Source organism: Sceloporus occidentalis, unplaced genomic scaffold (assembly GCF_023333645.1).
Source record: "Sceloporus occidentalis isolate IW3139 unplaced genomic scaffold, rSceOcc1.0.p SCAF_14, whole genome shotgun sequence".
Taxonomy (NCBI): Eukaryota; Metazoa; Chordata; class Lepidosauria; order Squamata; family Phrynosomatidae; genus Sceloporus; species Sceloporus occidentalis.
The window spans coordinates 16,050,426-16,075,642 of record NW_028316994.1 but is presented as its reverse complement, the minus strand read 5'-3'; the positions used below and the strand labels follow the sequence as shown (position 1 = coordinate 16,075,642).

Below are 25,217 nucleotides of genomic sequence, written 5' to 3'. Positions count from 1 at the left end.
CAGTTTGCATGGAATAATTCGGATTAATTCTCTGTCTCTCTACTTTTTCAGCTGCTTTTAAAATGCCGCAGTTTATTTTTCTTCCTTCTACTTTCCCTTTTCCACTTTTCCCCTTTCCAGCTTACTCCAATAGCTATAAACTGAGTTCAAAGTCCAAAAGTAATTTGCAATCAATTAACTCAGTGGAGGGGAGGAAAGGAGAGGACAGAATCTTGCCCTCCCCAGGAGGCTGAGACAAAAGCAAACTGCTGCAGCCTCTCGTACCTTGTTTGTTCTTCCTTGTTAACGACAATCTGCCATTTTGAGCATGCTCTGATGTTGCCTGGCCACACATGTCCAGTTTTCACCTGTGAAACGTTGGAAAGTAGGAGTATGTGTAAGAGAGAGTCTGTTTGTCTGTGTGAATAATTCTGAAGTGAGCCATGCCTTCTTCACCAAACCCTGCTGGACGTCCCTGTCAATATCTTTGCTCATGGGAACACAGCTCAGGTTGCCTTTGTAAATGCCTGACACCCTACTGCTATTGAGCTCTTTGGGTGCTCATGCCTCACTTCCTTTCTGTCTGGCTTTCTCCCTCTTCAGCTTCTGGGCCCAGCTATCGTTGGACAGGAAACCCAAGTCCAGATCGTCTTCAAGAACCCGCTGTCTGTGACACTGACCAACGCCATCTTCCACATGGAGGGATCAGGCCTCTCCACTCCCAACACGATGACAGTGGGGTAAGTTATTCTTTTTGACCCCTTGCCCATCACAAGGCTCATCTGTATCCTTTCCTTCCTTAAGCCTCCCTGCATCCCATCACAACCACACTATTTTGGGTAGAAGCCCCTCGAAATCTTGTATTCAGCTCTTCCCTCCCACTCCTGTACCCAAAGGATGAGCTACTGGGAATTTATTGGCTGCTTAGGAAGCAGGGTGCATCACTAGGAGGTGCAGGGTGTGCTGACCACACCAGGTGACACCTTAGATGGAGTTCCCTTTCATGGCTGCTGGCCCTGCTAGCCGATTGGGAAAGCATATCTCCTCCCTTGGCTGTCTGACCAGCAGATCTGCCAGACTCAGAAAAGGCTGTTGAAGACAAGAGTATGTTAGAGAAGAGGTTAACATTATGCTTTTTTAACATCTCCGTCCCCCATTCTCTTGCCCTTTCCATGCGTTTGGACTCTGAAAGCACAAGTCAAGAATGCTGACTCTGTCCTTGCTCTTTCAGGAATATTGGCCCTCACCAGACCGTGACGCTGCGACAGAACTTCACTCCTCTGCGTGCCGGACAGCGCCAACTGGTTGCCAGCTTGGACAGCCCACAGCTCTCCCAGGTCCATGGGGTGCTGACACTCAACGTCCTGCAGTCTCCCCCTCCAGGTCCGTCAGCCTCCCCGGCACCTAATCGAAGTTCTCCTGCCCGACGCCGAGGTTCACCCGCCCCTGCCAACAATTCACCTGCCCCTGCCAGGGCTTCGCCCGCCACTACCAGGGCTTCGCCTGCCCCGGCCCGAACATCTCCGGCCCTCACCCGGGCTTCTCCTGCCAGGCAGCCTGCTGTCCACAGCAACCCTGCCAACTCCCACGGTTCTCCTGCACGCCAGCCGGATCTCCGGGGTTCCCCCTCACGCCAGCCGGACCCCCGAGGAGCCCCCAATGCTCATGGGTCACCTGCCGCTCGGAGAGCGGGCCGGACAGGGCGACCAGTCTGAGCCAGTTCTTCGTTACCATGTACTGTGTCATTAACATGATGCCAGCAAAAAGGGGTCTGGGGTGAGCAGCAAAATGGAGGGGTCAGGAAGAGGCCTGTGTGTGAAGACACTGACCCACAGCAGTAATAATAGGAAGCAGAAAACCATAAGATTATTCTCCGTCCGTGAAGGCCATCCCACCATCTTGGTCAGTTCATATGTTCTCTGCCTTCTTCCATTATCTCTGCTCTTCTTGCCATACAATTTTTGTGCATTCCTCCTCTGCTTCGCCCTTTTTCCTCTTTATATTTTATCTACTCCAGCTTCCCTGCATGATTTCAATTCTCTGCACCCATCCCTTTTTCAAACTGGCCCATCCTCTCTTGGGCCATTTTTCTGTCCACATGCAAATCATTCTGTTTTTTGCACGCTTCCTTCATTCTCCACCTCCTCTGCACCATTTGCCCCACGTTATCACGATTTTGTTTCTGCACTGGTAAAGGTTATAGCCCTGCTGTTGCCATCCTACAATGCTCACGCCTTCACACCATCCCAAAAAAAGGGCAATGCAAATTGTCCTGTTTTCTTCACTGTGATATTAACTATACACTGAACCTCACTGGAGCATTCTTGCCTCACCAATGGTAAAGGAAAGCAGCAACCTCCTTAGGAAGAGGTTGTAGTTTTGCTTTATTATTATTATTAAAATCTAGAGACTTTAAAACTTTTCCTAATCTCAAAGGGGACCTTTCGCACTGCCACACTGTAACATTATGGTTCCAGCTTAATTGCTATGGGTCCCTCCAATATAGTCCTGGGATGTGCAGTTTGAAGGAGAGACTTTTAGTGCCTCAGCAACTGCAAAACCCCAGCATTCCCTATGATGCATGCAGCCATCATTGCAGTTAAACTGGAACCCTAGCGCTATAATTGAGTAGTGTAAAAAGGCCTAAACTAGTATTGAGACTTTGCCATTTTTATCACTATGTATTTATGCTGGAATTATCACTGCTTCACATGTTCTGCAGCACTAGAAAATGTGCCCCACGCTCCTTTGACTAGCACTGAAGCTGAGCAGCTGGTTTTAAAATAGCAGTCGGTTTTAAAGAAACAACAGCCATGGACCAAATTTGAGCCAAAGAGGGGTGTCTGGGGAGGGCATCTTCATAGCCAGCTGGAGGAAAGGGGACACGCTCCTTTTTAAATGTTGTGGAATTATGAACAAAAGCCAAATAACTTCTGTGATTTTATTTTATTTTTCTTGCACTAATGTAAGTATTTATTTGGAAATAAAATGTTTTTAACTCAGAGCTTGCATTGCGGTTTTATTTTCTTGCAAGATGGAACTATATAAATGAAGGGGAGAGCTGAGATATTGCTTCTTATCACAACGCGGACTGTAGGTCAGATCCTGAATCTGTGTCGAAAGATGGTTATCCTTGGCAAAAGAGGCTCCTTCCGCTCCTGAACAGAACAACCCATAAGAGCAAAGAAGAACAGCTTTTATTACAAACTAGAAATTCCTAAGTTCACATTGTAACAATACAGAAAGCTGTAAACCCACATTTACAGGAAAGAGGCTCTCATGACTTCATTAAGTGAGAAGTATCAGTTCAGAAATAGTTTTAACAACCAACAATAAATAGAGCATTCAATGTGAAGCCTTCATTTCATCAGCACTGATTAGTCCCGGCCCCAGACACACTGCAGAAATAATCCAGTTTGAGACCGCTTTAACTGTCCTGGCTCAGTGCTAGAGAATTCTGGGAACTGTAGTTTTGTGAGACATTCAGCCGCTTCTGTCAGAGAGTGCTCTGGTGCAACAATAAACTACAATTCCCAGGATTCTCTAGCACTGAGCCAGGGAAGTCAAAGCCGTCTCAAATTGGATTGTTCCTGGGATTTGTAGTTTGCTGACAGAGCAAGCCCAAATAGCCCATAAAACTACAAATCCCAAAATCCCATAGCTGCCAGGCTTTCGCAGATGGTTGAAATTGGGCTCTTAGTGCTGCATCATTTTAAGGATACGTATATAGTTTTATTTTTATTGTTTTAGTATTTTTAACTTTTAATATGTTTTTAAGGGCTTTTATCTCTTGGTTGCATTTATCAAGCAGCCTCTGCACTGTTGCATCTGGGAAACAAACCTTCAGGCACTGTATAGGTAAAAACCCACCGAATGCAGCCTCTTAGGGTGCCTTCTACACTGTAGAAATAAAGCAGTTTGACACCACTTTAACTGCCAGGGCTCCATTCTGCAGAATTCTGGGATTGGAAACCTTCAACTCCCAGGATGCCATAGAATGGCGCGACAGCTCTTAAAGTGGTGTCAAACTGCATTATTTCTATAGTGTAGAATGAACCCTTAAACCTTCCACCGGCAATTAATGGGTTCCTGGCTGTGCAGTTCCACAGAGTGGCCACCAGGAGCCGCTGTGGCGCTTCAGATGGAATTCTGAGTGGAAACAGCAACCGCAAGGTTTGAGTTCGGTTAGCGGCGGAAGTGACGGTGGCGGCGCGATGACGTCACGCGCGTTACCACGGAAACGCACCGGAAGTACGGCTGCAAAATAAAATAAATGCCCGGGCAGCGGCAAACGGCGGCGGCAAGAAGGAGGTCTTCGTGGGACGTAAGAGATAACAAGTGAGTTTCTACTCATCAGGCAAAAAGTGTGGCACGCCAGAAGCTGATGGACTGCATTTCCCAGCATTCCTCCCCATTGTCGCTTCTCGCTGGGGCTGCTGGGAGTTGCAGTCCAACAGCCTCTGGGATAATAATAATAATTTATATTTATTATATTTATATTATTATTCCAAAGGCTGTTGGACTACATTTCCCAGTATTCCTCAGCGTTGGCTCTACTCGCTGGGGCTGCTGGAATAATAATATAATAATAATAATAATAATAATAATAATATATTTACATTAGTATATTATGTTATTATTATTCCAGAGGCTGTTGGACTACATTTCCCAGCATACCCAGCAAATGAAGCCAGTGGTGAGGAGTGCTGGGAAAAGCACTCCAACAGCCTTATTATTGCAGTCCAGGAGCCTTAAATGCAGCCCAACAACATTATTGTTATCGTTATTATTGTTGTGATTTCTTCTCTGCCTCTGCCCTTGACAACAGCAGTCATGGAAGAATAACTGAATTTGTGGAGGAACATAGGATTCCCAGCCCTGATAGAAGATGGGCAACTGATAAGGAAACTAGATGCTAATAGCTTGGAATGAGAGGGCGTGGCCCAAGGGCAGGAACCAATGGAAATGGAGGCGCTGTGCGGAAGGGGCGGGGCTTGGGACTGTCCAAATGGGGAGAGGACTCCTAGATGTGGGTGTGGCCTAATGAATTTGGGTGGAGTCAGTTGTGAGAAGGTGGGGCTACAGCAAAGTTGGGAGGGGCCTGAGAAATTAGAGGTAAAGAGTTAGGCCAGACATTGGAGTTTGGAGGTAGTTGCCAACCCTCCCCTTTGCTCAGTGTTTGCGTTCCTTCCGCCTTTGTGTTCTCTACTCAGGCGATGGCGAATGTGTTGATGGAAGAGGAGGAAGAAGAAGAGGAAGTGCTAGAGGACTGTGAACCCTGTGTCGCTGTGCGCTTGGTCTCGGCTGCCGCCTGGCATGTGCTCCACAAGCGTCAGGTCTACAATTACCCTCGGGTGCTGGCGCTGCTGGAAACCATTGGGGAAGCCGCCCCAGATTTGGTGCACTTCCAGCACCTGGCTAAGATCCGCCTGGGCCTGCAGGCGAAGGTCAGTGGCACACTCCTGAGCGTAACATTGGCTGCATATGATTTAAACAAATGGAGCATGTCCAGAGGAGGCTGACCAAAATCCTAAATCTGGAAACCACCAAGCCCCATGTGAGGAGCGACTTAGGGAGCTGGGTATGTTCAGCCTGGAGAAGAGAAGGTTAAGGGATGACATGATAGCTATGTTTAAATATCTGAAGGGATGTCAAGTTGACGATGGAGCAAGCTTGTTTTCTGCTGCTCCAGTTAATAGGGCACAGAGCAATGGATGCAAGCTACAAGAAAACAAGATTCCACCTCAACATTAGGAAGATCTTCCTGACAGTAAGAGCTGTTTGACAGTCAAAGGCACTGCCTCGGAGAATGGCGAGGTCTCCTTCTTTGGAGGTTTTTAAACAGCTGCTGGATGGCCATATTTCACAGGGAGGGCTTGGATTGTGGGTTCCTACATGGCATCATGGGGTTGGACTGGATGGCTCTTGGAGTCCCTTCTAACTCTGATTCTGTGAAAACACCAACACTCTCTGTGTCTCAGTTAGAATTGCCAGATCTCTGGACTTGACCCTGGTTCTTCCATTTTGATACATTCTCCACAGGCTGGAGACAAAGGTGCAAATTCTCCAGTTTTGATGGGCTCACCTCTAGGCTTAGAAGGGGGCTGTGTGCCAAGCTCCAGCTCACCCAGTTTCCAAGGATTAATTCATTTGTTGCTGCAGGGGGGGGAGTGTCTGTGGATTTAGTTAGCTTCCTCCTTTCCAGTTCTTGTGGCACCTGGCATTGTCATCCACATTGCTCTGCATCCACCTTCTGGCTAGAAACAAGTAAGCTAGATTAAATTGTTCTTTTCCTAAACAGGTAAAACGGAATAATCCTCTCGTTTCACAATCTTTGCTAAGTAGCAGTCCCTTTAGCTAAGGTTTTTCTGTAAGTTTGCAAACTGGAAAATATATTCTGACTTGAATGACAACTCTGTACAACCACTTAGCACTTAATAACATCAGCAGGGACCATCTCTAGGTCTCAGGTTTTGACCCAGAAACTTGTCTTAATATTACTAGAACTGTTGATATTGTCAAAGTTGTATCCCACCCTTTTCTACCCCTGACTTTTTCCTGTGTGTAAAAGGTGGATTTTCCGACTGATAAAGCCACAGTGCTTTGCTTCTCTTCTCACAAAGTCTCACGTTGTAGACAGATCTTGTAGCACTTTTGAGACTAACTGCAAGAACTGATTCTACAGACTAACACATCTATATCTTTGGAAGTCTCAGGCCATTCCTTGCTTTTTCCCTCCCCTCAGGTGATCATGACCATGCTTCAGGAGGAGCAACCCCACGGGAAAATCTACGATGCTATAGACACCTACTTTCCAGAGAACACCCCTCTGTCCCATCCCAAAGCTGTGAGTGCTTGCTTGAGAATACAGCCGGAGGACTACCCTTCTTATTTCCTCCTGTTCTTCTGAGACACTTGTACCTTTGCTTTATTTAAAAGTCACTTGCCTCACATCTCTTGCCCTCTTTTCCTTTTGCCACAGACTGCTGAAGACTTAGAGCTTGTGCAGGCAGCTCAGGAGAATTTCCGGGATCTGGTGTTGGGGTTGCTAAGCGACCGCAGGCAACAGGACAAGTATGTGCAGGTGAGAAACATTGGTTGCCATCGTGTTAGTGATATCTGCAAGCGTCATCCCATGAGAGCCAGCATGGTGTGGTGGCTTGAGTGGATTATGACTCTGGAGACCAGGGTTTGAATCTCGGCTTGGCCATGTAAACCCACTGGGTGACTTGGGGCAAGTCGCACTCTCTCAGCCTCAGATGGTAATGGCAAACCCCCTCTGATGAAACTTGTCAATAAAACCCCATGGTAGGTTTGCCTTGGGTCACCATAAACTGATAATGATTTGAAGGCACATAACAACAATAATCCCACTTTACACTCGTGTCTAGGAAAAATCTAATGGTCTGTAACAATAAAAATGGCTCTTATTTTCTTCTATCTCTTAGGAGCACCTAGAAAACGATTATGGGGAAGTCTTTTCACATGTGGTGGAAGAGCTCTTCTGTGATTACCTGTGGCAGCTAGAAAGCACCTTGCCTGAGCCCAACTTCCAGCAGGTACCATGCAAGAGTGGGGAAAGGGTATGCATGATCTAGCTCCTAGCTGTGGGTCAGCATTTTTATCACTGTCTTGAGATGCACCCTACAGCTCAATTGTGGAGCACATGGTTTGCTCTGTCCCTTCAAGGTTGGCAGGTACTCTGCCACAAGCATGCTGTCTATCTGGGTTAGAAGAGCCAGTGCTGTGGAAGGCAGCTCTGTTTTTTGACATAATACCCCCAGGATCTGAAAAATTTGAATTGGTGTGGAAGGCCTTCAGTTAATGCTCTTATAAGCATTATACCACACCTGATACTCCAGCTGCGCCCTTTCCTGGAAGTAAAGGACCTAGAAACTGTTCTACATTCACTGGTAACTTCACGACTTGATTTCTGTAATGCGCTCTGCATGGGGCTACCCTTGTGCCTAGTCCGGAAACTTCAACAGTGCAAAATATGGCAGCCAGGCTGGTCGCCGAAAAAACTAGGAGTGACCGAATTACACCCATCTTAAAATCTCTTCACTGGCTGCCTATTAGTTTCTGGGCACAGTACAAGGTGTTGGTTATAACCTTTAAAGCCCTACATGGCTTGGGTCCAACCTGTTTGAGGGATTGCCTGCTTCCATATAATCCGCCCTGCACCCTCAGGTCCTCTGGGAGGAATCTATTGCAGCCTTTAAAAACCAGACTAACTGCTACCTCCCAGAGGGCCTTCTCTGCAATTGCTCCCAAACTATGGAACGGTCTGCCGGACGAGATCCGTCAACTTGCCAGCTTAGACAGCTTTAAAAAAGCTGTCAAGACGGATCTCTTCCGGCAGGCCTTTCCTGAATAAAGTGCCCGGCCACAGAATGACTGCCCCCTGCATCATGTATCAGCCCACCGCTCTATCCTCGCTGTATTTTTTATTGTGTTTTTAATAGATGTTTTAATTGTAATTTGTTTAATCTTGTTTTAAGGGGGGGATTTGGGACATAAATTTGTAAATGTGGATTTTAACATGTAGCCGCTTTGATTGTCTTGTCACAGAAAAGTGGGATATAAATAAAAAATTTATTTATTATTATATTATTTATGGAGGTGACACAAGAGTTCTGTAGGTAGAACCTAAAAATCTAAGAGGGAATAGTTCAGTGTTCTGCATATGGCATATTAACTGGGCCAAAGGAATAGCATTAAAAAACAACATCTTAATTCAATTGGATGCTGACTGAGTGCCCTCCTAACTCCTTCATATGACAGCCTTGGCATCCATATTGTTGTCAGGGATGGAAGGAACAGCTCATTGTTCGTTTGAAGTTGCCTCTTCTGTGCTTTTAAATTGTGAAGTCTTTGCAAGCCAGAAAATTCTACATTCTCCCCTCCCTATGAATTGGTGCACTTGTGTGCCAGCATGCTACAGGGAAGGAAGTGCAGCATGGATCTTGCAGGGAACTTGGAAATGTGACCTTTTTTATCACTACACCTCCCCAGAGCTAAAGGGCTCTTTCACACTACACAGTTATAGTGCTACGATTCCATTTTAACTGCTATGGTTCCTTCCTATGGGATACTGGGATTTGTAGTTTAGGGAGGGATGTTTGGAATTCTCAGCCAGGGAGATGTGTAGGATGTAGGCATGGCAGTTAAAGTGAAATTAAAGTACTGTAAGTATAGTATTGTGTGAAAGGGCCCACGGAGCCCCCTTTCCCAAAACCGTAATTCCGGATGTTTTCCCCCCAGCTGTTGGAAGCCGCTTGTTTCCGAGGGCCCAGCCAGCCCCCTCAGCCAGATTCCAACATCCTCTCCAGCTACTTCACTGCCATGGGATACCAGATCATAGGTAAGCAAAGAAGAGCCACAACATCTGTGCCTTGAGCTATCTTCACCAGCCCCCAATTTACATTCTCTCCCTCCCCCCACCAGAATGTCCCCCACATCCATCATCTTCCAGACAGTCAATCCCTCTGCTCCACAGTGATGGTAAGAAGGAACAGCCTCGGGTGCCTGAGTCCTGTAAGGCCCAACCAAGCCTGGGCAGGTCCAAAACAAGGCAGAGTTGCCCCCCACGTGCTGAAGAAGGGTAAGCACTTACTTGCCCACTTCCCACTTTTTTAATCCTGCTGTTTCAAAATAGCTCATTGCACCTTATTTTCTCATGTTCAGGGATTTCCATGGGCATCATTCGGACAGCCAAGAAACAGGTACTTCATGTGGTTTCTCTGAATTCTTTTCCCATCCCCATCCCGCACCTGTTGGCCTGTGGATTTCTGAAAGCTGAATACAAGATGCAAATCAGTCAGCTTGGTACACAGTTCCTCCCTTTGTGCTGCTGACCCCATTCAAATGTACAAGGAAGGCTGGAGCTTTGCAGCCAAGCATAATAGAAAGCAAGCTTGACAACCAGAGTTTCAGTCAATGGCTATTCTGAGTATGCAATTCCTTTCCCAGTGACTGCTTCTTCCTACCCTCCTCTCCAGTTTTGTCTCTGCCCTTCTGTTCCCCCAGCCACCCACTCTCGTTTCCTGAAATGCCTTTTTTTAACCAAGGGGAACTCGGACTGGAGAGTGGGAGATCTCAGGACCCAGGAAATGTAGCCTGGCTACTTGGTTTAGAACAGAGGTTCTTTCTTCTGATGTTAACTCCTCCTAAAATACTGTTTTTAAATGCATAAAAATACATCAGATTATAAAGAAAACCAGCTATATTTTGTTTCTAATTGTCATCAAGTCAACTTCAGCTTAGGCCACTCCTATGAATGAGAGATTTCCAAGTCACCCTGTTATCAACAGTCTCCTGTTAATACTTGCAAACTCAGGGCTGGGGTTTCCTTGATTAATTATGATCAAAATTCTGCAGTATACACTCCAGTCAAATAAGGAAAGAAATCCCAGAGGTGCAAGTGAAAGGAAGGGGCCTAGGGACCACATCACAAACATACATAATGGAGTGCACCAAAGAATTGCAGAAGAAAATCAGCTTGTGCTTTATAGACTATAGCAAAGCCTTTGACTGCATCAATCATGAAAATCTATGGAACGTTCTTAAAGAAATGGGAGTGCTGCTGCTTTTGATAGCCCTGATGAGAAATCTGTACTTAGGACAAGAGGTGACTGTTAGAACAGAATATGGAACAGTATGATTCTGAGTTGGCAGTCAGGCAAGGGCTGCATTCTGTTACCCTGTCTGTTCAACTTGTATGCAGAAAATATATGAAGAGCAGGGTTTTTTTCCATCCAGGTTCATGAACCTCAGGTCTGTTGACCCCAGGATCGGTACAATCAGAGATAGCAAGACAAGGCCCTGACTCCTACTCACTCTGTGTACCTCTCATTTTACAAGGAGGGCAAGTGCATGGGTACATTTGGCTATCCAAGGCAAAGGGGAAATAACCTTTCAGAGGTGAGCAGCTCCAACCTTCTGTGTTCTCTGCAGATGAAAGTGGGGACATGGTGCTGGCTTCAAGCAGCGATGAAAGTTCTCCTTTAAGAAAGGTAAGTAGGAGGATGTCCAGAAACAACAGAAAGGAAAGTAGACTTGGGCCAAGGCACTAGCTGGAAGAAGGGGTCAAGGAGGGGAGGCTTTGCTGTGCTTGTGAAGAGCTCAGGCTTGGTTCCAACCCTGATTTGCAGGCTCTGCTATAATGAAGCCACAAGCTGGTGTAAGGGATGGAAATCTTTTGCTTCCTTATTTCCTTCTCTCTGTTGGACTTGGATTACATTCTCTCCAGGGCAGAACCTCTTCTCACCATAGCCACACACATGCACCAGTGGTGCTTTGACTGTGGTGCCAGTGACAACATGTTGCTGACCATCGGTTGAGACTGACCATTTGGCACTGCAGCACCTGTGACCAGCCCTCCCTTTCCCCTCCACAGGGTGAATATCAGTGCACCCGGCACAACTCCCTTATTCCCACATTCCAGGAGCACCTTAGGAGCCGGTGAGTGGCCGCTCCTTTCCCCAGCAAGGGGAGTCAATCTGTCACACACAGACCTTCCTAGAAGGTTGGAGAGCCTTCTCCTGCCAAAGGTCCTTGTTTCTTCAAAACTGACCAGCTTTGGTAGGCAGAAACAAGGTGACTGCCACATGCTGTCATGCCTCCACTTTCTTGTGGGCACATAGAAATCACTGTTCAGAGCAATTCATTGGATTGTGTAGTCTCTTACCCTAAGAACCTTATCACACTAGAGGAATCCCGCTAAGAAACCAGATTTAAAGTACAAAAACTTGCAAATGTGGGAGGTTTATCACATGACATTTCAGCAAACCTGAAATAACGCAAAAATAAAGCAAACGTAAAGGGGACAAAAACGACACCTTTTTACTTTCGGAACTTCCTGAAAGTAAAAAGGTGTCGTTTTTGTCCCCTTTATGTTCATGTTATTTCAGGTTTCACAAATGTTGTGTAATACACCTCCTGCATTTGTGGGTTTTTTCTACTTTAAATCCCATTTCTTAGAAGGATTTCTCTAGTGTGATAAGGTCCTTTCTTTGTATATCTGGTCAAATGCCAGTGTATTTATTTCCAAAATATTTTGAGGAGGTAGAGGCACTTCTGGGTGGGTTCGGGGTGGTAATATAGGTCTTTCTATATCCTAATGCATGTTTTCTTCTTCCTGTCTGGGGAAGGCCAATATTGTGGTCCACCTGATATTCTTGGCCTATAATTCCCATGATTCCCACAGCTTGCCCTGATCTAGACCCAAGATATATGATGTGGGGGATGAGCAATCTTTTTTTTAAGTGATAAGAGCTGGGATATTTGTTTGTGCCCATTGACAAGTTTGTTTGTTTTTTCTGGAAAATCTCCAGAGACTTGTGAAGAGCAATATTGGTCCATGGACCATCAGATTAAGTAGCCCTTGTTCAGACTGTATTCTGCCATTTGGGCAATTTAGAGCAGATCAGCAGATTCAAGATGCTGCTGAAACTGAGCAGCAGTGATACTGCTGAGAAGTGAACTTTAACGACAGACATTTTTAGGAATTGCTGCTTTATCAGCAGTTTGCTTTAGCAACCAATGCCTGTAGGTGCTCCATGGGGTGCCCTACAAGCTGTATGTTTTCTGCCACAACCCTCATCCTTATCTCATTTTCCCACTTCTTCCTCATAGGTGTGTTAAGTGCCTGGACTCTAACCTCTCCTAAAATCTGACCGCCTTCTCATCATTTCTACAACACACATATACAGTACATCCAGCTCCTGCAAGTTACTTTAAAGGTTTATTTAATAAATATGGTCAACCCTTCCGCTTGATATCTCTGTTGTCTTTTCCAGTTTGTCAAGCGGCTAGTGGATGGAAAACTCATCCCCTGCTGCCCTTTTGGTCTTTGAAGACAAAAGATGGAATGTTGTAACGCAACAACACTTTGGAAGAAAAAAATGATTGGAAAAAGCACACAAACACTGAAATAACAGGGTGACAGATACATCCTCCCACCATTAATCAAAAAGTGAGGTAGAAACAGACCTTCATTAGAATCACTAACCATTGGCTGCTAGATGTTTTGTACTTCAGTTCCCAGAATCCCTGAGTATTTACCATGTTACCTGGAGCTTCTGAGAGCTGAAGCCCTAAAAACATCAAGATGGCTAACAGCTGAGAACCACTGATTTGGAGAGAGAAAGGGACAGCTGATGTCCAAAATAGTATCTTCTCCAGAGATACTGGATGGTCAGGGTAAACTGGCCCATCTTCTTTTTGGCTTCGCCATCAGATATGGCACATTCCTCTGCTTCAAGTCCAAATGATGACATGAACGGAAGAGGGTAAAGTTGTACAAAATCAAAAGTAACCTCTTGGGGGTGGGGGAGAGAAGCGGGAAGGCTCAGGGCTGGTGTGAATCCCCAAATATAGGGTTGGCTTGCTGGGTGACCCGGATGAAGGTGGTCCTGCGGCTGAGTTCCTTCAGCTTAGCGGCCCCAACATATGTGCAGGTGGAACGGATCCCGCCCAGGATGTCCCTCAAGGTGTGCTCCACATCACCCTTGAAGGGCACTTCCACCACCTTCCCTTCTGATGCCCTGCAGGTCAGAGAAAGAAAGCATCACAGGACCAGCCTGCTTGTTTTCCATATGCAAGGAACTAACCCTGACCATCCCATTTTCTGGTAGACAGGATTCCCCCCTCCCCAAATTTGCCAGAACTATGATTATTCAACCAGTCTGAAAACAGTTCGTGAGGCATCACACAGAGATCCATGAGAAGGGGGGGAGGAAAATATTAATGGTCTTCCATTTCTCTTTTATACCCAATTAATATTTATCCATCCCTTGCATATGGTAGAGGAAAACCAGAAGATGCTTTTTCCAGAAACAGCTCAGGAAGGTTGCTTTTTGGACTACAGTTCCCAAAATTACTGGCAATGATGGAATTCTGGGAGTTGTAGTTTAAAATTTGCCTTTCCAAGCATCATTTACAGTACAACTTTTTCAACTGGGACACTGTACCTATACTCTGCAACACCCCCGGCATACTTCTTCATAGACACTTCCGAGCTCATGCCATAGAAGAGCTTGTATTTCTTGCCTTCCTTCTCAATGAGGTCTCCACCAGACTCCGTGTGTCCGGCCAGCATCCCGCCCAGCATGACAAAGTCCGCACCAGCACCTGGAACCAGAACAAAATGGAGAATGGCATGAAGAGAGCTATCAGGAAGCCCAAGGTGTGCAACAAGAAGCAAAACAGAACCAGTCAAGAGTTCTGCCTCTATCACAAAAATAAATGTTTAAGGAGTGAAATAAGGATAACGGTCTTTTACCAAATGCCTTTGCCACATCCCCTGGGCAGCTGCAGCCTCCATCCTGTACAAAAGAGAATAAAAAGATAATCTGGGCTCTCAGTTTTTTATTTTCTAAGCAGTTGACAGTTCTGCTAAAGAACTAGAACATTAATTTATGTAAAAAGTCACATTTATATCCTGCCTTACTCTCAAAGCTATTTCATGTGGCATACATGGGTCTTCTTCCCACAATGATCCCCACAGTTTGGAAGGGAGGCCAGGCATAGCTGATCTGTAAAGTGTATGCAGACCGTGGGCGCTATTTTGTGACCTGACTCCATTTTCCTTCCAGTCCCCAAAGCCTCCCCATTTAAAAAAAAAAAAATCAGTTTGATTTTTGGGCAACTTTTGCCCCTAAAACACATTAAAACAAGCAAGATTACCTCCATTCCACACCCACCAGCACCTCAGAAACCTGTACTATCACCAAAATACCTTTGTTTTCTTCTGTAGTCTCTTTCAAAATGCTGACCAGCAAGGACATGATGTCACTTCTGGATACCATTTTGAGAGGGACTGCAAAGGAAAATAGAGTTATCTGGACTTGCTGGAGGAAGGGTGCAGTCTATGGTTGGGACATGACCCTCTGGCTACCAACCAGTTGCCCTCTCCTGGTTTAAGGTGTTCTGGCCTGGTCAAATGATTTATTATTTATTTAATTTACACCCTGCTTTTGTTCCAAATGGGGCACAAAAGAGCCTACAATATAAATAATGCTCTGGGGTTGTTTCCTTCCTCTTCCGTAACCTTCTCAGGTCAACTCTGCTGCCAGCAAGCGGACTGGACTTACCGAGATGATGTGCCCATTCAGGCCATGAGCAGCATCAGCACACTCCATGACCGCACTGAGCTGGGGGTAGCCCACTCCCGTCTTCTTCCGCGTGGTACAAACCGAGCCTGGAATAAGCCAAGAAGAGTGCATGGTTTAAGTGAGACTGCTTATGTTTTGGGAGGGATGTGTGCTGAATAAAGGCCTCCAAGATTATTTTTAAATGATTATAAAATCTTGACATGTCCCATTTCAGGAAGAAAAGTGCTCTTTTCAGCACACCCCAGCCACACCTGTCTTCCACTACTAATATTAGGACAGACATGTCCCTTCTAATACAAAATGGCTGAACTCATGTGCTTGCACCATGACTGAAGTTGGTGTGACCCTCACATATGAAGCACTCCCCTCTTTTATCATTACCTGGTCCAATTCCCACTTTGATGATGTCAGCTCCTGACAAGATGAGCTCTTCCACCATCTCCCCTGTCACCACATTCCCTGCCTGAGGAGAGCAAAAAGAGACAGAAGGAAAGACAGATGAGGCCAGGCCTGAATTAAAGTTATCAGCAGTGAGGCACATTGTCAAAGTCTAAGCAGTGATTCCCAAATTTTATTCCTTTAGATGTTTAGGACTTATGATCCCCAAATTCTTGACTGTTGACCAAGCTAACAGCAATAGCAAGTACATTTCTATCATTACACTTAAGTACTCCCTAAGCGGTTTAAGTGTGTAAGCCAATTGCCCTCAACAAGCTGGGTATTCATTTTAGTGACCCCAGAAGGATGCCAGGATGAGTTGACCCTGAGCCCAGGCTGGTACTGAACTCACAACCTTGTGGTTTGTGAGTGAGTGGCTGCAGTACAGGCATTTAACCACTGCGCCACCAGGGCTCTTCAAGGAGTTAAGCGCCACAGGCTCCCTCAAGCTAACGGGGGCTTCTGGGATTTCAAATCCAAAACATTTGGAAGATCAAAGTTTAGGAATCTCTGGTCTTCACCTTTACAGCAAAAGCCATTCCCAGAGGGTGATAAAGTCAGGGCTCAAAAAAAAAAGCTCCCATTTTGAACTAAATTTCCTGGAATTCTGAGAGGCCATGCTACCTGGAGCATGCTGGGAGCCCAAACCAAATTCTTAGTCTCAACTAGAATAGATCCACTAAAATCTATGGAACGCACATAAATGTTGACTTATCAAGTTCCCATTAACTCCACAGAACTGCTATTGTTGAGACTAACAAATGAACTTAGGTTCCCAAAAGTAACTTTCTCAAATTCTATGGGCAATAAGCTTAGAACAAAAGGCTTTGAAGGAAGTGGAAAAACAGTAATCTCTCATGAAGCTCTGACAAAGGAGAGTGGGGCACTGTCAGAGAATGTGAACTTACTAAGATGGTGTGATCGGGAAATCGTTTGCGCACGTCCCTCAAGAACTGGACAAAATGTTCTGAGTAGCCATTAGCCACATCCAAGCAGATGTAGCGCACTTGAGGTACACTCTCCAGGATTTGCTCCAACAGCTCGAAGTCTGAAGAACCAGTACCTGAGCTGGCTGCCACATGCTAAGGAGAGACATCAGAGGCAGATGGTGAACAACAGGCAAGAGAGTAGAACTGACAACAGAATAATGGTCTGGTACAGTGAAGGGACGCCTTTCCCAAAAATCTCCAATACAAGACACAGAAACTCCTGGTTTTGTGACACAGAAGCAAAAGTGAGGATGACAGAGACACTCACCTGGAGACAATCTGGGTTCTGAGCTGCAAACTCCTTCCACTCATCCAAGCTATAGTGTTTGTGGATGGCTGTAAAGAGAGAGAACTAGAGAGAAAATAGTGGGGGATACACAATTGCCAAGGGCAAATCAGATCCCATATTTTACACTGGGGTAGGTAACTTCTGAAGGAATTGTAGGGGCTGTTAACAGGGGCTGATGGGTTCTAGAATCCTTATCCCTATCACAGAATCAAAGGACTTAGAAAAGGCCACACGGTCCAACAAAACCAAGCCCCAGCCTATGCAGGAATCCACCACTAAAGCAACCCTGAAAGGTGGCCATCTAATCTGTGTTTAAAAACTTCCAAGGACAATAAAACAGACTGTCATCAGAAAATTCTTCCTAATCCCACCAAATCTCTTTCCTTGCCATTTGAATGCAGTGGTTTGGGTCCAGTTTGAGTCCATTAGATCCTGTTCTCTCAAAAAGCAGAAAACAAGATTGCTCCATCTTCTACATGACAGACCTTTAGAGCTTTAAAGATGGCTATCATGTCACCTTGTAGTCTTCTCCAGGCTAAACATCACACTGTTTCAATCTTGTACTCATATCAAACAAAATTCTACCAAACAGTGATACCTTTATTGGCCAACCAAAATGCTTCTCCATCAGGCAACACGTTACAAACCAAACAGGAGAAAAACTAGGGATGTTAGTAAGATGCCTGCATTCTGTTATTCCTGTCCTTAGTTAAGATAGTAGGGGGAGGATATCTTTTGCAGGTTGGCTTCTCCTCCTTCTGGCCATGTGGCAATTGGGAGATTTTCAAAGTTCAGGAAATTTACAATCCATTTGCATCTCAACAAAGACTCCTTTCTTGCAATCCAATAGGTTTCCATTCCTGTGAGGCCACAGGCCTCTTTGCAGGCAGAGGATGTCCTTTTGGATATTCTCTGCCTACAAAGATGTCTGTGGCCTCACAGGAAAGGAGACATATTGGAATGCATTAATTTACCAACAGTAAAGCTTATCCAAAGCAGTGATATGTGTGTCAGTTTTCAGTATTCAATGACATTTTAAGGAGGCCTGAAATTGGAGCCGGTTCCAGCTCTAAACAGGTCCCTGTTACTAGCCACTATCTCATTGCGGCTTTACACAAGAAATGACACAGCACAAGCAGATGGGCTTACACAAGCCCTATGTCAGTGGCATAAACCATTGTGCAAGACTAGGAAAGCGGTCGATGCAGAACGTCAGCTCCTTTCAGTTAAGTAGTCAAAGCAACTGTTGTGAGGGCATGACACTACCACCCCAACTGATTGTACAGTGGCGTGTTCCAGTACCCCAACATAGCTGCATCTTTGTGATTTTATGCTATACAAGTGCTAAATAGGATGTCAGCATTTGTCCTCCCAGGATCTTCAGTTTCTGGGGGGAAGGCATTTTTGAGGTAAAAAAAGGTTCACGAGAAAGATGGTTGATCTTGAATTTAGAGGGCCCACTGCACATCCTAGAGAGGCTTCTGGAGATAAAATCATCAATTTGAGGACTAAAGCAAAACCAGGGGGGGGGGGATAGGTTTGAGAGGAGCTTGAACTCCATCCATCCCTGTTATACATCATTTTGACCCTTATCCACCCAACTGGAGCTTCCTCAGCCACGAAGGGGAAGTAAAAGAGACGCTGATAAAGAACTCCAAGTTCATGAGCAGCCAGTAATGAACTGAATGACCCACTGAGCACAAATGGCTGAGGATAGTTCTGCTGACCCACTGTTCTAGCTGAGGCAGAACACATCTGTCCAGATGAGGGGGGCATACTGATTAGACCCATACCTTGCAAAGAACTTTGGCCATCTCAAAGGTGCCCATGGTGTCCATGTTGGCAGCAATGATGGGGATCCCTGTGTATGTCTGCTTGGAGTTGCGGAATGTGAAGGACCTCATGAGATCCACCTGGAAAAAGGTACAAGATCTGAAAAGCTCTAAGGACAACATTGGGTCCTCAGCCATCCCCATTTTAAAAGGGACATCCCAATATTGGGAGAGCTGAGAAGCTACTCTCATACTGAAGCTGTATAGGATGCCCCAAATCCTGCATCTCTTAAACTCTTGACTACCAGCCTCGCTCCTGACAGCTCAAGCCCTGAGTGTTTGGTACACAGCAGTCAGGCCTTAACAAATGCCAAGGGTTTCACAAATGGCATGGCACTATTCTCCTCTCTAGCTGTGGAGACTGGCTACGCAACAGTGCAACCTTTTATTCTCACAATGGCAGATATGCGACCACAAAATTTTCATGGTTTTCTGGGATTCCTGAAACATTTTAAAACTTGTGGGAACCATAACATCTTACAAGAGTCCCTCCTCTCATAAGGATTGAAGTGGCCTTACCTGGGTCAGCATCATGCATCGCAGCCAGACTTCAGGAAGCCTCTCATAGAATCATGGAATTGTAGAGTTGGAAGAGACCACAGGGGCCATCCAGTCCAACCCCCTGCCATGCAGGAACTCTCAATCAAAGCATCCCTGACAGATGGCCATGGCCATCCTCTCAACCAGGATGAGTCCAATACAGCTCTGGAGAAAACCCAGTAGCTCTAACCTCCAGAGACCCTGGGCACCAACTCTACCACTAGGGATATATATATAATTCCACAAAAGAGTTGAGAGTACAGAGGCTGATACCTCCATTATTTTCCCTCTCTTATACCCAAAGCCTTGCAAGTGGTCACTGCTTGGAAGCATGTCATCAGTCAGAGAAAAGGCAGTGGTGGGTGCGCTCCAAAACCCTTAGGGCCACACACCTTTTGGAGTTCCTCTTGAGGCCACAACAACCCAAAGCAGGTGCTATTTTAGTGAATCAGAAGCAATGTTTCATCACTTTTGGCACTAAGGAAAATTCTGTCTGTCTCAAAGGTTTCCAATTGCCTAATCCCTTCCCAATGAGGTTTTTTCCCCCCAACTAAAAAGCTGGAATTTTCAAGAAATAATATTTTGGCAGCTGCCTTGGGATACTGAAGGGCTCTTAGGAGGTTCCAAGAAAAATTCACTCCTGGACTAGGCAAATGCTTGGACTACAGAAAATTCTTATCCTGGCATCTGCTATTCTCAAAATGCCAGCTGGGAAAAGATGCAAAATTTGAAAAGAGCTGGTGCTTGACAGAGCCCCTAAGACTGATGTTGAGGGACCACTCACCTAAGGTACTTTTCAGACATTCACCCTCCAAGGAAATGTCTCTGAGAAGGCCCTCATTTTGTGGAGTGGAAGTAGGGAACCTTTGAGCCTAAATATCCTGAGGGCACCAGATACCATTGGATCTTGAAAGCTAAGTGGAATCTGCTGTGGTTAGTCTTTGGAAGAGAGATTGCCAAGGAATCCCAGGTGCTAAATTTAGGAAGAAGGCAGTGGCAAACCACCTCTCAATGTTCACTGAAATTCACGGGATTGCCATAGTCAAAAGGAAACTTGAAAGCACCTAAACACACACGCAAGTGACTTCTGAGCCAATTTTACCCCATAACTAATATCTTCCCCAAATTTAGCCTTTAACACTGAGGCTTCAAAGGTCAGATAGAAACCTGTATCTCCCATTAAGAATTTCTGACGTACATCCTCTCTTAGCAATCTGGTCAAATCTTCCAACCTGCATGAAGAACTGAATAGGTTTTCTTTTCAGCTCACCTCACTGCGGGATTTGAGAGTACTCCGTTTGGGCCGGAGAAGGACATCCTTGAAGTCTAACTTGATGTCGTTATCAATGTGTGGCATCTTGGAGCCCCGGAAGACAAATTAAAAGGATCAAGTTTAAAAACAATCAAGATAGTGGAGAGAGAAAACAATGGTTTTGTTTTGCCCAGGACTACAAGTATTTATGAGCCAGCAAAGAATTTAGAGAAACAATCAGTGAGGCTTATTGCTCTTAATGATGCTGTATGTTTATCAAGGCTTCTAGGGGTATCTGCTAAAACAGGAATGTACAATGCAATTGGCAAGTTTTGGAAAACAGCAATAAGGGACAACCAAGATTCATGACATGCAGGGTTGCCAATATGGAAACAGGTATTTACAAGTTCATGTTCTACCTAAATACCAAAGGAAGGCATTGATTGTGGCTCTCTTACCCATGTATTCCTCTGTTCAATTAACATACTGACCACATTTATAAATTATATGAGGCATGCATTTTTGTGCTTATGGAGGGCTCAAACTCAAAAATATGGGATTTTGGGCATCTCATTCAGTCTATATAAAATGAAAAGCTTTCCAGTTCTAAGACAGGGGACATCTCCTACAGAAACAATTTGGCAAATGTGGCATAGGGAACAATTTCACCACATTTGTAATCACTTTTAGAGAATGTTATCACCAAGAACTGCCTTTGCCCCCCCCCCCCCCCCCCCGCCCAGGGCAGTCAACTTCTGAGTCACTTACTGCTGAAAAAAAGGAGTTGCCTGAACGTGAAAAGACTTGGGGATGGGAATACAGTCCATCCTCGCCTTACGTGGGGGATCCGTTCCGGATCCCTCCGCGTAAGGCGAATTCCGCCTATGCTCAAGCCCCATTGTTTCCAATGGGGCTTGTGCGCAGCGGCGCGGCGGCACACAGGGTGCAACAGGTACGCACGCCCATTCAATTGAATGGGACGCGCCGCCCCTTCTGCCCCACGCGCGCCCGCGGCTTTGAGCGCGTATGCTCAAAGCCGCGCAAAAAAAGACAGCGTATGCGGAGGCGCCACTGTATGTGCAAAATTGCCTCTCACAACCCCAGACAACACTTAAGGAAATCTGGGGAGGGGGATTTTTAAAATATTTTTGAGGGGGGAAATTCCCCCCAAAATTCAAAGGCCTTGATGGCCACAAGAATCGACTCACAGGCCACACATTCCCCATCACTTTCCTAAACCAATGATATATTCTCCTTTGTAGAATCCCAATGGCCTTTCTGGTAGATATGTCACACTAAAAAAGAGTCAAGAGAAGGGAAGGGTGGAAGAGATGGTCATTATTACAGGGATGAGATTTATGGGATTTTTGCTTAGGAATGTTGGCCTGCAAGGCTTACTTTGATCTAGAGCACAGACCAAAGTGTGCCTTTAAAGTCAACATTCCTAAGGAAAAGCTGCCCTTAATCTAGATGCCAGATTAATAGTTGTGTACTATGTAGGAGTAATCTAAGTGTATTGTCTCTTCAGAAGGTTTTCAAGGTAAAAGGCGTCAGGAGTGGTTTACCATTGCATTTTTCTGTGCAATACTAGCTCCTTTAGCTAAGGTCTCTGCCAATGTCACCCCCCACTACTGTTGCTACCCAGAAGGTATTTGGCATATTGGTCTCTCAGCAAAAACCTGTCTGAACTGGGAGACCATGCCAGCAGCAGTGATACCACTGAGATAGCCTCTTACCTCAGTGGAGCATACAGTCCCACCACCATGGAAAAGTAGTGCCAAGGGAATAGGAAAAGAAGAAGACCACACTACAGATGGATAGATTTAATCAAGGAAGCCATGACTCTGAATTTGCAAGACTTAAGCAGGGTAGTCAATGAGATTTCCTGTTCCTTAGGTCACCATAAGTTAAACTTGACTTGATGGCAAATGACAGATAGTGGGCTGAACTCTCTGAGTGCTTTGCGATAGATTGGTCAGGATTCCTGACTCTTTGTTGTTTAGCAAAAGCAGTAACGAAGTGACTTCTGCCCTAAATTATATTGCAAAAAATTGGGGGGGTTGTTTGCAAATGGCGGGAGGCAACTCACCAATTATGCAAGGTGCAACTCAGTATTTTTTATTTCGCTTTATATTTAAATTCAAATTTGATTCCAAAAGTCATTTTGGTTTGAGGGTGTGTGCTTGTTTTTAGGTTTGAATTTAGGTTTTACTTCAAAGGAACACTTTTGCTTTAAACTTGATAATAATTTGATGTTTTTATTGTATTACTGGGCCCGAACAGACAAGACAAAATAAAGCTGCTTCAGATCACTTTGGAGGTATGCTGTTTAAATGACACACACATCTTAAGAGGCCAGAAGCTGAGCCCAAGCTGCGCTCCTCCTTCCTTGGAGGTGTTTAAGAAGAGGCTGGAGGGCCATCTGTCGGGGATGCTTAGATTTAGATTTCCTGCATGGCAGAATGGGGTTGGACTGGATGGCCCTTGCGGTCTCTTCCAACTCTATGATTCTATGATTGGTGCAGCTTCTGGCCTCCTGGGACGCATGCAGCATTTAAACAGATTACCTCCAAAGTGACCCAAAGCAGCTTTATTTTGGCCTCTCTGTTTGGGCCCACTACTGTAAGGTTAATTTTGGCTTAAGAGAAAGGTGTCTCCTTATATTCTTTTGCTTGTTTATGTATATTGTGGTTAAGGATATATATATATATGCATATATATATGCATATGTAACTTTTTCAACCCTGCACAATCTTGTGCAGTATGGCTGAGGAGGACGTAAAATTATCCCCATGGCAAACATCCCTAAATCCTACTGGGGAAATGCAGAAAGCCTGGAGTGATCTGTCTTGGCACTGAATTTGGGAGGAGTGTGCATGGCATTCTGTCCTTTCTCATTCTCAAAACGAACTCCTGGGTTTGCAATTCTTTAGTTCTAAAGCTGCATCTTTTGCAACAGACTCCAGATCTCACAGTCTAAAAAAGTAAAATAAATGTAGATCCTTCAAATGTAAAGTCTGCCCATGGAAAGAAACCATTTTGTAGAACAGCCACTGCTTCAGAAAGCCATGGATAAGACTCTAGTGTTCAGCTGTTGTGGGAGCCAGATAAATCTGTGCTCACTTTAGAGGAGGTAGTATACTCACACCAGTCTTATGATAATAAGCATATGCTTCTCTGGCTAAGAGTAAACACGCTGACCATTGCTGTACAAGTATAAGAAGGAAGGTTAAAAAGCAAAATAGAAAAGCCAAGCAGAATTCTCCAGTGGACTGCAACTCCCAGAATCCCCCAACCCAAAGTAACTTTCCCCACTTCTGAAGGTAAGCCTCCCTCATAGCAAGTAGTGCAGGGTTTGGTTATTAAAGTGCTAAATCCTCTTACCGTTTGGGAATTGTTTTACTCCAAGGAACTGTGTTGCTAACAGTCAGTCATGACCTCTGCTTTTGCTTCATGCCATTCTGGGGAGAAAAAACAACACTAAGTACTTTAAAACTCTCACATTCAATCTTCTGGTCACACACCCAAACCTCTGTTGACAATAAAGGACTTTGGCTACATCCACACTGGAGAAATAACCCGGTTTGGCACCGCTTTAACTCTTTGTCTGACTCTTTGCTATGGAATTCTGGGAGCTGGAGTTTGTTGTGGGGCCCAGAACGGAGCTCTGCTCCGCTCTGGGCCCACAACAAACTCCAACTCCCAGAATTCCATAGCCTTGAGCCAGAACAAAGTTAAAGCGGTGCCAAACCGGGTTATTTCTCCAGTGTGGATGCAGCCACTGCCCAAAAGGATGCTGTTGCTATGTAACATCTTGAGATCATTCAAGGAATGATGGTTATAGGGACCCCAAGTGGACCCCACTTTCTTGCCCCACAGCTGTGCATCTCTACCAGAGTCCAGCCTCTTTTCTGCAGCAAAGGATTCCAGACGACGTTTTGAACGCTCCCCCTCCCTTCTGCTACTCTAGATCCGGTTTTTTAATCAGCGCGCTGGATTGTGGGAGATGTAGTCTTGGTCCTGGTTCTCTCTAATGGTACCGTGGACTACAGACGCTCGTGACGTCAGGCGTATGCGACACCGGCGGACCTCCCGACCAGTCAAATCAAACCTGACAGGAGCAACAGGAGACTACTCTTCCCAGAGTGCAGAGCGCGACTAAAACTAAAGCAGGAGTATTTTCTGTCGCAGTGGCTGATGGGGGATGTAGTTCAATCAGCTCAAGGTGATTTCTCAGGCATAGAAGAGATTGAGAGGGGAATAAACACGGTAATTCGAGCCGTTAAGGGCTTTGGGCACGTGAAAAAGCACACGCATTTTCTTACTGAGTTTATTTAAAGAGCCAAAGTATGAAAGAATCGGGACCGCGAAGGCTCACGGGAATCGTAGTTTCAAACCACTCCATAATAAGGGCCTCCCTGAGTGGAAATGACTGCATCTCCCATGATGCACTGCGGAGGACAGTTGACTCTGAAGTAAGGCCAGATATTATTTTCACCTCAAACTTCTATTTACACCTTTGAAAGCGTTGAGTGGAACGGAAGTGACGTCACACCGTACCGGAAGTGGTCCTCCAAAACTTCCCCAGTTACTTTCCTTTCCGAAAACGCTCCCTCAGCGGAATGGGAGGAGTCTTAATTAGGCCGCCGCAGGAGGTGACGTCACATCATACCGGAAGTGGGCCCCAAAACCTCACCGTTTAAGAAACTTTCTTTTCTGGAAGCACTCCCTGAATGGAACGGACGGCGTCTCAGTTCAGCTGCGGCCGGAAGTGACGTCACA

General features: G+C 45.4%; 3 protein-coding genes across 13 annotated transcripts in view; 2 read left to right on the top strand and 1 right to left on the bottom strand.

Moving 5' to 3' along the window:
- The window catches only part of TGM1 (transglutaminase 1), a 45,923-nt gene extending 42,942 nt beyond the window's left edge, over nucleotides 1-2,981 (top strand). The window contains exons 14-15 of the mRNA XM_089479803.1: nucleotides 583-719; nucleotides 1,211-2,981. Of these exons, the coding sequence (XP_089335929.1) occupies nucleotides 583-719; nucleotides 1,211-1,694 (621 nt within the window). The 3' untranslated portion in view covers nucleotides 1,695-2,981. The remainder of the gene's footprint in view (nucleotides 1-582; nucleotides 720-1,210) is intronic.
- Nucleotides 2,924-25,210, bottom strand: GMPR2 (guanosine monophosphate reductase 2). 7 transcript variants are annotated; one of them, XM_089479808.1, is made up of 12 exons: nucleotides 24,329-24,493; nucleotides 23,821-23,896; nucleotides 20,454-20,550; nucleotides 18,605-18,724; nucleotides 16,791-16,874; nucleotides 16,442-16,615; nucleotides 15,477-15,558; nucleotides 15,075-15,181; nucleotides 14,264-14,306; nucleotides 13,953-14,112; nucleotides 9,648-9,777; nucleotides 2,924-3,137 (listed from the first exon to the last, which is right to left on the bottom strand). In XM_089479808.1, the coding sequence occupies exons 3-11, from the start codon at nucleotides 20,538-20,540 to the stop codon at nucleotides 9,663-9,665; spliced, it is 972 nt and encodes a 323-aa protein (XP_089335934.1). In that variant the 5' UTR covers nucleotides 20,541-20,550; nucleotides 23,821-23,896; nucleotides 24,329-24,493; the 3' UTR covers nucleotides 2,924-3,137; nucleotides 9,648-9,662. The 7 variants fall into 7 exon arrangements, with proteins under 7 accessions (XP_089335934.1, XP_089335937.1, XP_089335931.1 ...); XM_089479811.1 differs by lacking the exon at nucleotides 9,648-9,777 and having other exon boundaries at nucleotides 24,329-24,490; XM_089479805.1 differs by lacking the exons at nucleotides 2,924-3,137; nucleotides 9,648-9,777; nucleotides 24,329-24,493 and adding exons at nucleotides 12,712-13,526; nucleotides 25,132-25,210.
- Nucleotides 4,196-12,758, top strand: TINF2 (TERF1 interacting nuclear factor 2). Of its 5 annotated transcripts, XM_089479812.1 has the most exons (11): nucleotides 4,201-4,317; nucleotides 5,193-5,426; nucleotides 6,725-6,826; nucleotides 6,962-7,063; nucleotides 7,428-7,538; nucleotides 9,244-9,343; nucleotides 9,427-9,583; nucleotides 9,667-9,704; nucleotides 10,936-10,994; nucleotides 11,378-11,442; nucleotides 12,616-12,758. In XM_089479812.1, exons 2-11 carry the CDS (start codon nucleotides 5,196-5,198, stop codon nucleotides 12,647-12,649), a joined length of 999 nt encoding a protein of 332 aa, XP_089335938.1. In that variant the 5' UTR covers nucleotides 4,201-4,317; nucleotides 5,193-5,195; the 3' UTR covers nucleotides 12,650-12,758. The 5 variants fall into 5 exon arrangements, with proteins under 5 accessions (XP_089335940.1, XP_089335938.1, XP_089335942.1 ...); XM_089479814.1 differs by lacking the exon at nucleotides 6,725-6,826 and having other exon boundaries at nucleotides 4,196-4,317; XM_089479815.1 differs by lacking the exons at nucleotides 11,378-11,442; nucleotides 12,616-12,758 and adding an exon at nucleotides 10,741-10,755 and having other exon boundaries at nucleotides 4,202-4,317; nucleotides 10,936-10,953.
- Nucleotides 25,211-25,217: the final 7 nt, after the last annotated feature.